This window comes from Pan paniscus, chromosome 19 (genome assembly GCF_029289425.2).
Source record: "Pan paniscus chromosome 19, NHGRI_mPanPan1-v2.0_pri, whole genome shotgun sequence".
Taxonomy (NCBI): domain Eukaryota; kingdom Metazoa; phylum Chordata; class Mammalia; order Primates; family Hominidae; genus Pan; species Pan paniscus.
This window is the reverse complement of record NC_073268.2, coordinates 27,143,340-27,155,518: the sequence shown is the minus strand read 5'-3', so window position 1 is coordinate 27,155,518 and position 12,179 is coordinate 27,143,340. Positions and strand designations below refer to the sequence as shown.

General features: G+C 41.9%; 1 protein-coding gene across 37 annotated transcripts in view; it reads right to left on the bottom strand.

Moving 5' to 3' along the window:
• The window catches only part of SYNRG (synergin gamma), a 93,044-nt gene extending 82,131 nt beyond the window's left edge, over positions 1-10,913 (bottom strand). For 35 of the 37 annotated variants that reach the window (XM_034942021.3, XM_008971214.5, XM_055100980.2 and 32 more), the window contains exons 1-2: positions 10,774-10,911; positions 1,833-1,873 (exon numbers count right to left, since the gene is read on the bottom strand). In XM_034942021.3, the coding sequence (XP_034797912.3) occupies positions 1,833-1,873; positions 10,774-10,850 (118 nt within the window). In that variant the 5' untranslated portion in view covers positions 10,851-10,911. Of the gene's footprint in view, positions 1-1,832; positions 1,874-10,773 lie in introns of all 37 variants that reach the window. The other 2 variants (XM_034942023.3, XM_055100978.2) reach the window with 1 other exon arrangement.
• Between the last annotated feature and the right edge of the window lie 1,266 nt (positions 10,914-12,179).

Sequence of the window (12,179 nt, the reverse complement as noted above, 5' to 3'; positions counted from 1 at the left end):
TTCAAGGCACAAAAGTGTACACAGTAAAAAATAGGTCTCTTTCTCTCCTCTGTCTCCGGTTCAAGTACTCATGATCTTGTGGCCATGACCTTGCTGTCGGTTTCTTACATATGTTTTCAGAAATGATCCATGCATAATTTAAAGCCTTCAAATGATCAAAAAGTCCATTCTAACAACTGTTAAAAAAAAATCTCCAAACCAATTCCAAATTCCCTAAGAAAAAATATCAGGCAACACTTTGGGATCTCTTCTTGTCCAGTTCCTTCGCTCCATATGCATATTTTTACTTGAAAGTGTATAGAAATGCAAAATAACAAACATGATAATGGACACATAACTCTGTAATACCTTCCTAAAGAACAAAAGATCTCAAACCATTTGATCTCAATCTGGGACACATCTAATTACAGATAGCTTAAATAATGCATAAATGTGAACACGATGAAAAGAATACAAATGAGCCTTGGAAAAACTTACCTGAAACCCAACCGCCATCACTGATTATAAATGAAGACAAAGTCAGGATGAGGCACTGACCACCTGCTACTGAGCTGCTCTTTATCTTTTATCTCTACTGCTGACCTAGGAGTCTCTGTTTCTCTAGCAAATCTATGACAACCAATCAACGCTGGCTTTTTAAGAAGAGCCAGTTTTCAGAAGCAGCTTGGTGTGAGGGGAGAGGGAAGACTGTCAGAGTGAAAGAAATGAGCGGAAAGAAGCCAGATGAAGGCAGATCTATTCCTTCTTCACTGTTGTGTCCCAGTTGCATGGCAGCATGGGTCAAAATTATATTCCTTCACTACTATTTCCTTGAAGATAAAGCTAGAATTGATATTGGTGGGTCCTAGTCTGAGACCAAGAGAGAAAAGGTATACTTAGAGAAATTTCTAGGAATAGAACTGAGACTTGGCCGGATGTGGTGGCTCATGCCTGTAATCCCAGTGCTTTGGGAGGCCAAGGCAGGAGAATCGCTTAAGCCGAGGAATTTGATACCAGCCTGGGCAACATAAGGAGACCCTGTCTCTACAGAATATTTAAAAATTAGCCAGGCGTGGTGGTATGCACCTGTGGTCCCAGCTACCTGGGAAGCTGAGGTGGGAGGAATGCTTGAGCCTAGGTGGCTGAGGCTACAGTAAGCTATGACTGTGCCACTTGTACTCCAGCCTGGGCGACAGAGCAAGAGACTCCATCTCAAAAATAAAAATAAAAAACCAAACAAAATCCTGAGACTTAAATACTTAAGCTGAATCAGACTATGTGATCTCTTTTAATTTCAAAATTATATACTTATAAAACATGATTATAATAAGATACTATCATATAGATAAAAAATAGCAGTGTAAAACAACTAAAGATGTTTGTTTATTCATTCAACAAACATCTACAGATAACCTATTATGCTAAATCAACATGCTGGGTGCTACAGATAATGCTAGATGAGCATTAGACAGACATGGCACTAACAATCTAGCAGAAGACTAGATAGAAGGAGAAAGACATCATTAAGTGAATTACAGCTCGTTTCATTTTTATCACCTGTTCTTTAACGTTCTTGTCCTAAAAGTCTTTCACCTCTGAGGTTAAACAATCTATGAACATAATGTCTATGTAAGTTTGGGAGAAACGAGGAGTGATCCTTATTACTCCCAAAATTATATAATTTTTGAGAAAATTTAAGAGTAGCTGTCATATAGGACATATAGGTTTAAGAGTGCAGAAAATTTTACTCTATTTAGCAGCAACAGAACTTATTTTCTATTTACTTATTTAATTCCCAGATTCAGAAACACAAGAGTGAAAAACAAAAGTTCAAAACTTAAGCTCTCACATACCTTGAGGGGGTCTTATCCCACCTGCAACAGGAAACATGAAGCTGAAAACAGAATAAAAATACATTATAATCTTCATATGTACAAAGATTTCAAATAACACGTGTACTTTTTTATATGGATAAAAGACTTGTAGATGGGACCTGGTGTTTGTTCTGCACCACAATACTGAATTGCCCAACATCAGTACACTGAGCATCCATAGGATGCATGTCAGCATGCTACTGCAGACGGAAACTTGTTGAAACAAAAGACAGAAGACCCTGAAATTAGTCCTGGCTCTGTCACTTTGTGTCCTCTCTGGATTCCAGTTTCCCCATCTATAAAATGAGAGAGTTTAGATTCAATTCAGTCAACATCTATTGAGTGTCAACTACATGAAATGATGGAATCTTATAATCAAAAATACACATATGCAGGCAAATAACTATACCACAGGGTAAATGTGCTAACTGCTATAAGCGAGGTCCAAATTATTAATAGAGATGAGAAGAAAAAGATGAATTTTAATGGGCTATATCTTGAGAAGTTTTATGGAAGTAGCTCTGGAGCTGAATCTTGAAGGAAAATAGAAGCACACTATATATTTTGAGCAAAAGCTCTGAGGCAGAGATGCAGGGATGTTTGGAGAAATGAATGTAGGTTAAATGTTAACTATATGATTTAAAAGCAAGCAGATTGTACAGGGCCTTTATTTTTATTTTTATTTATTTATTTATTTTTGTGAGATGGAGTTTCACTCTTGTTGCCCAGGCTTGAGTGCAATGGCGCGATCTTGGCTCACTGCAGCCTCCACCTCCTGTGTTCAAGCAATTCTCCTGCCTCAGCCTCCTGAGTAGCTGGGATTACAGGCACCCGCCACCACGACTGGCTAATTTTTTGTATTTTTAGTAGAGGCAGGGTTTCACCATGTTGGCCAGGCTGGTCTCAAACTCCTGACCTCAGGTGATCCACCCGCCTCGGCCTCCCAAAGTGCTGGGATTACAGGTGTGAGCCACCGCGCCTGGTCAAGGGCCTTTAAAATGTTTCATTTTATTTTGAATATTATATGAAGTTGTCAGAGGTTTTATTGTTATTCTGGTAACATATACATAACATAAAATTCTATCATTTTAACCATTTTTAAGTGTATAATTCCATGGCATAATTAAGGACATTCACAATATTGTCAACCATTACCACTGTCCATTTCCAGAACCTTTCCATCATCCCAAACAGAAACTCTGTACCCATTAAACAATAAGTCCTCATTTTAGAGCATAAGAAAGCTCTCTTCTAAGGTTTTTTTAAGCTGACAACTTTATTTTTATTTTATTTTTTTGAGACAGAGTTTGCTCTTGTCGTCCAGGTTGGAGTGTGATGGCATGATCTCAGCTCACTGCAACCTCCGCCTGCCAGGCTCAAGTGATTCTACTGTCTCAGCCTCCTATGTAGCTGGGACTACAGGTGAGCACTACCAAACCTGGCTAATTATTGTATTTTCAGTAGAGACAGGGTTTCACCATGATGGCCAGGCTGGTCTTGAACTCCTGGCCTCATGATCTGCCTGCCTTGGCCTCCCAAAGTGCTGGGGTTACAGACATGAGCTACGGCACTTGGCCTAGGCTCTTTTGAATAAAGGTTAAGCCTGGGCGACAGAGTGAGATTCCGTCTCAAATAAATAAATAAATAAAGGTTAAAAAGTTAAGCTCTGGCCAGGCGCAGTGGCTCACGTCTGTAATCCCAGCACTTTGGGAGGCAGAGGTAGGTGGATCACCTGAGGTTGGGAGTTCCCGACCAGCCTGACCAACATGGAGAAACCCCATCTCTACTAAAAATACAAAATTAGCTGGGCGTGGTGGTGCATGCCTGTAATCCCAGCTACTCAGGAGGCTGTGAGGCAGGAGAATCACTTGAACCCAGGAGGCGGAGGTTGCAGTGAGCCAAGATCGCGCCATTGCACTTCAGCCTGGGCAACAAGAGTGAAACTCCGTTTCAAAAAAAAAAAAAAATAAGCTCTGGTTGTAGATGAAATAGCCAAGGGCATATATCCAGTAACAAAACAACTAAGGACAAACTTGGAGAATTCTTGCAGTGAAAACTGAGTAGGAAATGGTCATTGAAAACCAAGGGAGTGCTTATAACTGAGAGTTATAACTGAAGAAGGACCACATTTCAACAAGGAGGTAGTTACCAGTGTCTAATGCTGTAGAATAGCGGTGAGAATGAAGATTTAAAAATAAATCACTGCTTTCAAAAATGGTGATTGTTAAGTGAGTTAGTTTCAACAAAGAAAGGGGAAGAGACCCTAGGGAGAAAAAATTTAAGAGACAAAATACATACCTAGTGATTTATAAGGTTTTTAAGGAAATGGGATTAACACGCGAAGGAGCAAAAGGGGGCCAGATGAGGTGGTGCATGCCTGTAATCCCAGCACTTTGGGAGGCCAAGGCAGGCGGATCACTTGAGGCCAGGAGTTCAAGACCAGCCTGGTCAACATGACAAAACCCCATCTTTACTAAAAATACAAAAATTAGCCAGGCGTGGTGGCATGTGCCTGTAATCCCAGCTATCCAGTAGGCTGAGACATGAGCATTGCTTGAACCCAGGAGGCGGAGGTTGCAGTGAGCTGAGATTGCCCCACTGCACTCCCGCCTGAGCAGACGGAATGACAGAACGAGACTGTTTTGTCTCAAAACAAAACAAAACAAAGTAGCAAAAGGGATCTGCTTTGAAAAGGAAGTGGGACTTCTTTCTCTGAGCCTGGAAAGAAAAAGGGACAAATCAAGGAAGACTTCTGAGTGAGAAAGGCTCTTAATCCGGGAGTCAAGGATCTGAAAAGGAGGTTTCTAGATACTCTTTAGAGAATCTAGTGAATGGCTGGGTCTGGTGGCTCACACCTATAATCCCAGCACTTCGGGGGGCCAAAGTGGGAGGATTGCTTGAGCCCATGAGTTTGAGACCAGCCTGGGCAACATAGTGAGACCTCATCTCTCCAAAATAATAATAACAACAACAACAACAACAACAACAACAACAATAAATAACATAAAAATTATAATGGTGATTCTTTTCCAGAAAGTTTTGAATTTACTGTGTCCAGTTCCATCAAAAGAATCACTATCTATGGGCGTTATAGCCTTAGATATAGCCTTACAATGAATTTCTCAAATAATAAGAGATGAAAGAAGAAATTACTCCTTGATTCATGGAGAATGGATGCTGCTTTAGCAGACATGAGAACATTAATCTTCTCATGCATTGCCATCAGAGCTCTTGGGTGACCAGGCACATTGTCAAGAAGCAGTAACGTTTTCGAAAGAAACTTTTTTCTGAGAAGTAGGTCTCAACAATGGGCTTAAAATACTCAGTAAACCATGCTGTAAACAGATGTGCTGTCACCCAGGCTTTGTGGTTCAATTTATGGACTATAGGCAGAGTAGATTTAGCATACTTTTGAAAAGCCCTGACATTTTCATAGTGGTCAGTGAGTATTGGTTTAATTTAAAGTTACCTGCTGCATTAGGCCCTAACAAGACAGTCAGCCTGTCCTTTGGTGCCAGACATTGACTTCTCCTCTCTAGCTAGGAAAGTCTTAGATGGCATCTTCACCTGCATTGAAAATCTGGCCAGGTATGGTGGCTCATGCCTGTAATCCCAGCACTTTGGGAGGCCGAGGTGGGTGGATTACCTGAGGTCAGGAGTATGTGACCAGCCTGGCCAACACGGTGAAACCCTATTTCTACTAAAAATATAAAATTAGCCTGGCGTGGTGGTGCGTGCCTGTAATCTCAGCTACTGGGGAGGCTGAGGCAGAAGAATCACTTGAACCCGGTAGGCGGAGGTTACATTGAGGCGAGATCACGCCACTGCACTCCAGCCTGGGTGACAGAGTGAGACTCTGTCTATAAAAAAAAAAAAAAGAAAAGAAAATCTATTGTTTAGCGTAGCCACCTTCATCAATGATCTTAGCTCTTCTGAATAACTTGCTAAAGCTTCTACATCAGCACTTGCTGCTTCACCTTGTACTTTTTTGTTATGGAGATAGCTTCTTTGCTTAAACCTCATAAACTGACCTGTTAGCTTCCAACTTTTCTTCTGCAGCTTCCTCACCTATTTCTCAGCCTTCAGCCTTTACAGAATTGAAGAGACTAAGGATCTTGCTTCAAATTAGGCTTTGGCTTAAGGGAATGTTAAGGGTGGTTTAATCTTCTATCCAGACCACTCACCCTTTCTCAATATCAGCAATAAAGCTGTTTTACTTTCTTAACATTTGTGTTTCCTGGAATAGGACTTTTAATTTCCTTCAAGAACTTTTCCTCTGCATTCACAACTTAGTTAACTGGTGTAAGAGGCCTCGCTTTTGACCTACCTCAGCTTTCAACACTTAATGACTAAGCTTTATCATTTCTAGCTTCGGATTTAAAGGGAGAGATGTGCGACTCTTCCTTTCACTTGAACACTTAGAGGCCACTGTAGGGTTAATCAGCCTAATTTCAATACTGTTATGTCTCAGGGAATATGGAGGCCCTTGGAGAGGAAGACAGGGGAACAGCTGGTAGGTAGAGCAGTCAGACTGCACAAAACATTTATCAATTACGTTTGCTGTCTTATACGAGCTGGGTTTGTGGTGCTCCAAAACAATTACACTAGTAACATCAAAGATCACTGATCACAGATCACCATAACAAATAATAATAATGAAAGAGTTTGAAATATTGTGAGAATTACCAAAATGTGACAGAGACATGAAGTGAACACAGGCTGTGGAAAAATTGCGCGGATAAACTTGCTCAATGCAGAGTTGCCACAAACCTTCAATTTATAAAAAACACTGTATCTGCTAACTGCAATGAGGTATGCCTGTATTCAGTTTTTAAAGACATTACTCATATGCTAAAATTGATACATTCAGGAGCAATGAATACATTTAAGTAATCAAGCTGTCAAGATTTTTAAAAATCAGGCTTAAACATTTAAATTAGTCATATGGCCTAGTGGCTCAAAAGAATTGGAAACTCGTGTTATATTTTCTTTCTTCCAGCTTTGCCATAAAGTAACTGTGAAGCTCTGTGCAATCTCCTTCACCCCGTCTGGTTTCCCCTCTGTCAAATGAGGACGTAGAATCAAGGCTGCTAAAGTCTCAGCTAAGACAATCACATAGACATTAATACATAAACAGATGTATAAAGGTTACTTTGAAAACGAAATAAAAACAAAATACTGTCAAACATGACTTTCTCTAGTAAGAATTTAGCAACTCGAACTGCTTAGTGACCTATGAAAAATTCATATTTTTCTCTGAAATGTTTAGACAACTAATATCAACATGCTTAAAGATTGGTTAGATAAGCAGTTAAGGCATCAATAAGACAGTAAAAGCTTGAAAAAAAACTGGGCAGGAAGGTGACCAACAATTTAATTTCAAAGGTAAAACCACTAATTCTTATATTACTGACATCTCGGTATGAAAGCAGAGCTCTGTCACTTACCTATCTCATCCGTCCCTCCTTTTCAGTTACCTTTGCTACTAACCTAGATTTGACACTAGGCTTCACTTCTTAGGCCTAAACTCCTACATAAAGACTTCCTAATGGATCTCCCCACCTCCAGACTCTGGTTTCTAATTCATCTGATGCAGCACAAGTGAGAGACATCTTTCTAAATGATGGACCATTACGCAATAATTAAATGGTCCTTTAGCAAGATGCACCCCTGAAGTTAAAACTATGGAATGATTTCCCTGAAACTGAATTTCCTTAGTTTAAACTCAAGGCCCTCTCTAGTTTGGGCACAACTCTACTTTGCAGTTTTATCTCACAAAAGTCTTCTCTGCCACTCAGAGCCACAGTCATCTGGCACTGCAGGTACATCGTTTCCTTGGTGTTCACTAGGCCTTCCCATCTCTATGACGATCTCTTGACTGCTTCCTCTTCCTCTAACTCTGTGGGCCAACTGAAATACCACTTCTTTGCCTTTGATATAGCTGAAATCCACAAATATTTACAGAATGTTTTTTATGTGCAAAAATGTGCTAGAAGCAGTGAAAGAAGAAAAGATGAGGAAGCCCTCTAAAAGCTTGTAAAAGATCAGGAAAAAATAGACAAGTTCACAAATGATAACATCCCAGAAGAACGTGACCTCTTTGTTCTCCTTTACTTTGTACCACAGTTATTTTGTACATTCTCCAAGGATGGGGACCATGTTTTGATGTCTTTTTAATTCATTACAGCCTCAAGAACAGTACCTTACCCATGTAAGCATTCAATGACTACAGACTAATCCAGATCTTTCAACTCTTTGTTTTTTCTGCCTTGATTAAAGAAAAAAAAATTTATACTTCTCATCTCTTGGGCAAATTTTGCCCTTTATACAACTCTACCATTTATTCTAAAGTAGCTCATCCAGGACACCAATCAAAAGTAGGGTAATATTAAATTTGGAAAACGTTGTTGTGTTTTGCTTAGCCTCTTAGAATAGAGAGAAGTATCTAAACAATACAGTCAGTTATAGTTCATGGATTTTCTCCATTAAAGGTATAGAGAAGTTGCCTGTTTTTTTTCTTCAAATATACTTAGGTTGCCATAATGTTAAGTTTCCTTATAAAATAATTTCAGGGAGGGTGGGTGGCAAAAAGAAAATTAAAAATGAAATAAAATAACTTCAGCCTTTACACCATTACTCTCTAAAAAAAATAATATTGCTTTTTCTATTGAGGATACAGCTTCTCAGCCTCAGAAAGTTGCCAATATATGTAACATATGTACCATACATTTTTCAAGGTAAGAATCATTTTAACCACTTCTTTCTCTCCTGTATATCGTTTACAGTTTTAGAATGCAGATGTTGCTACATTTACAAAGGGGGGAAATTTTAAAATCATTCTAATTTCTATCAAAATTCAACCCATATTTAAAAAATTTGTGTCCATGGACCAATGATACTCAAATACTGCAAACTAAAGGGAATAATGCACTTGAATTTCTGAACCTGAGGTCCTCCCCATCCAAAAACATTTTTTAAGTAAATAAAAATTTGGGCCTAGATACCAATTCTTCTAAGTTTACATTTTCCCAGAACTTGGTGCCATGATTAATCATATACTTGATCAAATTAATACCATCCAGGGACATTTTAGAAACTGTAATCACATATAGGAAATAAATAGAGGATGCCGGGCGTGGTGACTCACGCCTGTAATTCTAGAACTTTGGGAGGCCAAGGTGGGCGGATCACTTGAGGCCAGGAGTTTGAGACCAGCCTGGCTAACATGGTGAAACCCCGTCTCTACTAAAAATACAGAAATTAGCTGGGCGTGGTGGCGCACGCCTGTAATCCCAGCTACTTGGGAGGCTGAGGCAGAAGAATCGCTTGAACCCGGGAGGTCGAGGTTGCAGTGAGCCGACATCGTGCCACTGCACTCTAGCCTGGGTGACAGAACGAGACTCTGTCTCAATCGATCAATCAACAAAATTAGCCGGGCATGGTGGCGCGCACCTGTAATCCCAGCTGCTCCGAGGCTGAGGCAAGAGAATCGCTTGAACCCAGGAGGCAGAGGTTGCAGTGGGTCGAGATCACGCCGCTGCACTCTGGCCTGGGCAAGAGAGCAAGACTTCCTCTCAAAAAAAACAAACAAACAAACAAAAAAACACACAGAAAAAACCAAACAAGACAAAAGAAAAAAAAACAAATAGAAGGGAAATTATTACATGTTTCTTCTCCAGCCAGAAACTGGCTTATACGAAGTATTTATTTTTTTAAAAACCCTCTAATGAAACAACGAAGAGAACAAAAGAGAAAGCAAAAAGTTTAAAAATCTAAAGTTAAAGATGTGCAGAGGAAATGAAAAATGGGGTTACACACAGGTGGTTTATTGAACAGCCACTGCTCGTTTCCTGACAAGCACCTGCAAGAGGTGATAACTTTAAGGACCTTACACTTTTGTAGTGTTCATGACTCCGAAATTGAAACACTGCATATAAAAAAAAAACCTAACACTTCGTTTTCCAAAGATAATTTAGGATACTGAAGATGCAAAGCTACTTTTACCTCCAAATGTGTGTGCTGTTATGTGTTGGTTAGTAAAACAAAATCAGACTAGGTCATTATAGAAGTGGAGTGAAAACTTCCTAGAATAAAATATTTCCTTAAATGATAACGAATCTGTCAGCTTGTAAAATGTACATCTCCCTTACCATTCTGGGTATAAGAACCACGGCAGTTCTTGGCTGAAATGTGGCAGAGGGCAGATTTGTTTAAGGGCTGAGTCTGGAAGCTTTGTTCTAATAAATGCGCAACTGCTGTTTAACAGTGCACTTTCTTTGTTTTTAAATGCCTTTTTAAAAAGAAGACAGACAAGTCTTAAGAGTTAGTGTACAAGACAAGAACTCTATCTCAAGACCATTACTAATTCAGAGGTCTTTAGATGTTCCTGCTGTTTGTCGCGGGTTAAGGAAATAAAGAGGACAGGACACTCTAAAAGGGGAAGAGACAAATCGTCCACACACACACTCCCCTTGGAAACAGTCCTCCAGCTTTGTGAACAGATTTTTAAAGCCCTCCCTCCAACATATCTGGTTAAGTCTAGAAAGCCCAGGGAAAGGGAAGACCCTGGTCGCTTCAGAGGCAGCTAGGACTAGGAGCGGAGTCGCGGTTCCTGATTTGCCCCGCCCCCCCCCCCCCACCCCAAGAGGACCCTCTTCTTCTCTCCCCTCCCACACTGGGCGCGCGCTCGCTCCCCGCTCGACCCCAAGCGGCCGGCGCCCCCAACTGATCCCGGAACACAAGCGTCCAGCACCCGGGCTCCACACGCCTCTTTCGGCCTGGGTCCCTGGGGGATGACCCTCCTCCCGCAGCCCAGTTCCAAGGAAAAGGATCAGAGCTGGAGAAAACTGCCATAACTGCCAAGCGCCCCTCGCCGCCCCCGCGGAGGCCAGCGGGCTCCCGCCCGGCTCTTCACACCTACCCGCCTCCCCCGGCGGACCCCGCGCCAGCTCCCGCGGCCCCGCCGCCACCAGAACCAGCTCCTGGCCGCAGCGCCATCTTGCTCCCGACCTGCCGCTGCCTTCGCCGCCGCCACCTTAACAGCAGCTGTCAGCTGAAGACAGCCACTTCCGGGTCAAACACCAGGCCCCACCTCGCCGCGGACCGGGCGATGGGGCGGGGCCGCGCGCCCACGTGACTCCCCCGGCCCTCGGGGAGGCGTGGCGCGCCCACGGCACGTGATCCGGCGCCGCAAGGGTCCCCCAGATTCAATTCTAGCTCTCGGGCTGGTGGGGCGGTCGCGGGCGCCTCTCCAAGGGAGCTGATTCATTGTCTGGTAGGCCCTCTGCAGGGCCCAGCTGGCGGCCCAGTGGCAAAGCGCCGTTGGTCCTCCGTTTGAAAACCATGATCGCGGTTAGTGGAAAGAGTAGTCCGAGTCCTGATTTTTAAACTATACGGTGGGTACACTGGTGTTCTTTTATTGTTACTCTTTACACACAAAGAACAGGTAGGTCCTGAAGGGCCCTTTGATAGTCTCGCAGCACTGATGAGTGATCAGCTCTCCCCTCTTTCTCTGGAACTCGGTAGCTTCATGTTGGCACCTATCACAGACGCTGAAGGCATTTAAATTTTATTTTAAATCAACCAAGAGCCCAAAAACCCAACCCATATTTCAAAAAAACTCCAAGGTGTACTACTCTTGTTTGGTTCTGCCATCCTGCCACCTTACAGTCCTTTTGTTTTTCCTATTCTTGCAGGCAAGTGCAAAAAGTGGTTTTTGGAAGGCAGTTCATAATTACTCTGAAGCTATTTTGGCATATTTTTTACTGATTTTTTTTTTTTTTTTTTTTGAGACAGGGTCTTGCTCTGTCGTCCAGGCTGGAGTGCAGTGGCATGATCATGGCTCACAGCAGCCTCAGCCTCCCGGGCTCAAGCGATCCTCTCGCCTCAGCCTCCTGAGTAGCTGGGACCACAGGCATGCACCACCACACCAGGCCAATTTTTTTTTTTTTTTTTGTAGAGATAGGATCTATGTTGCCCAGGCTAGTTTCAAACTGCTAGGCTCAAGCTATGCTCCCACCTCGGCCTCCAAGTGCCAGGGTGTGAGCCACATGCCTGGACTGTGATTTTTTTTTTCTTTTAATCAAACTACTGTCTGGAAGTAAAACATGAAAGTTGAGTAATTTTCTCAAGCACGTAGTTTGCTTGCTAACAAGTAATGGATTAATTAGCTTTACGTTTTCACTCGTCTCAAGGTTTTTACTGGGTAATAATTTGTAATAAGTTATTAGGCACAAACCACTGGTCAGGAACTGTACGCGCATTTTAAAAAATCCTCAGTATCCTTAGGAGTTACAATTGGCATCTTACAGATGAGAAAATCAAGGT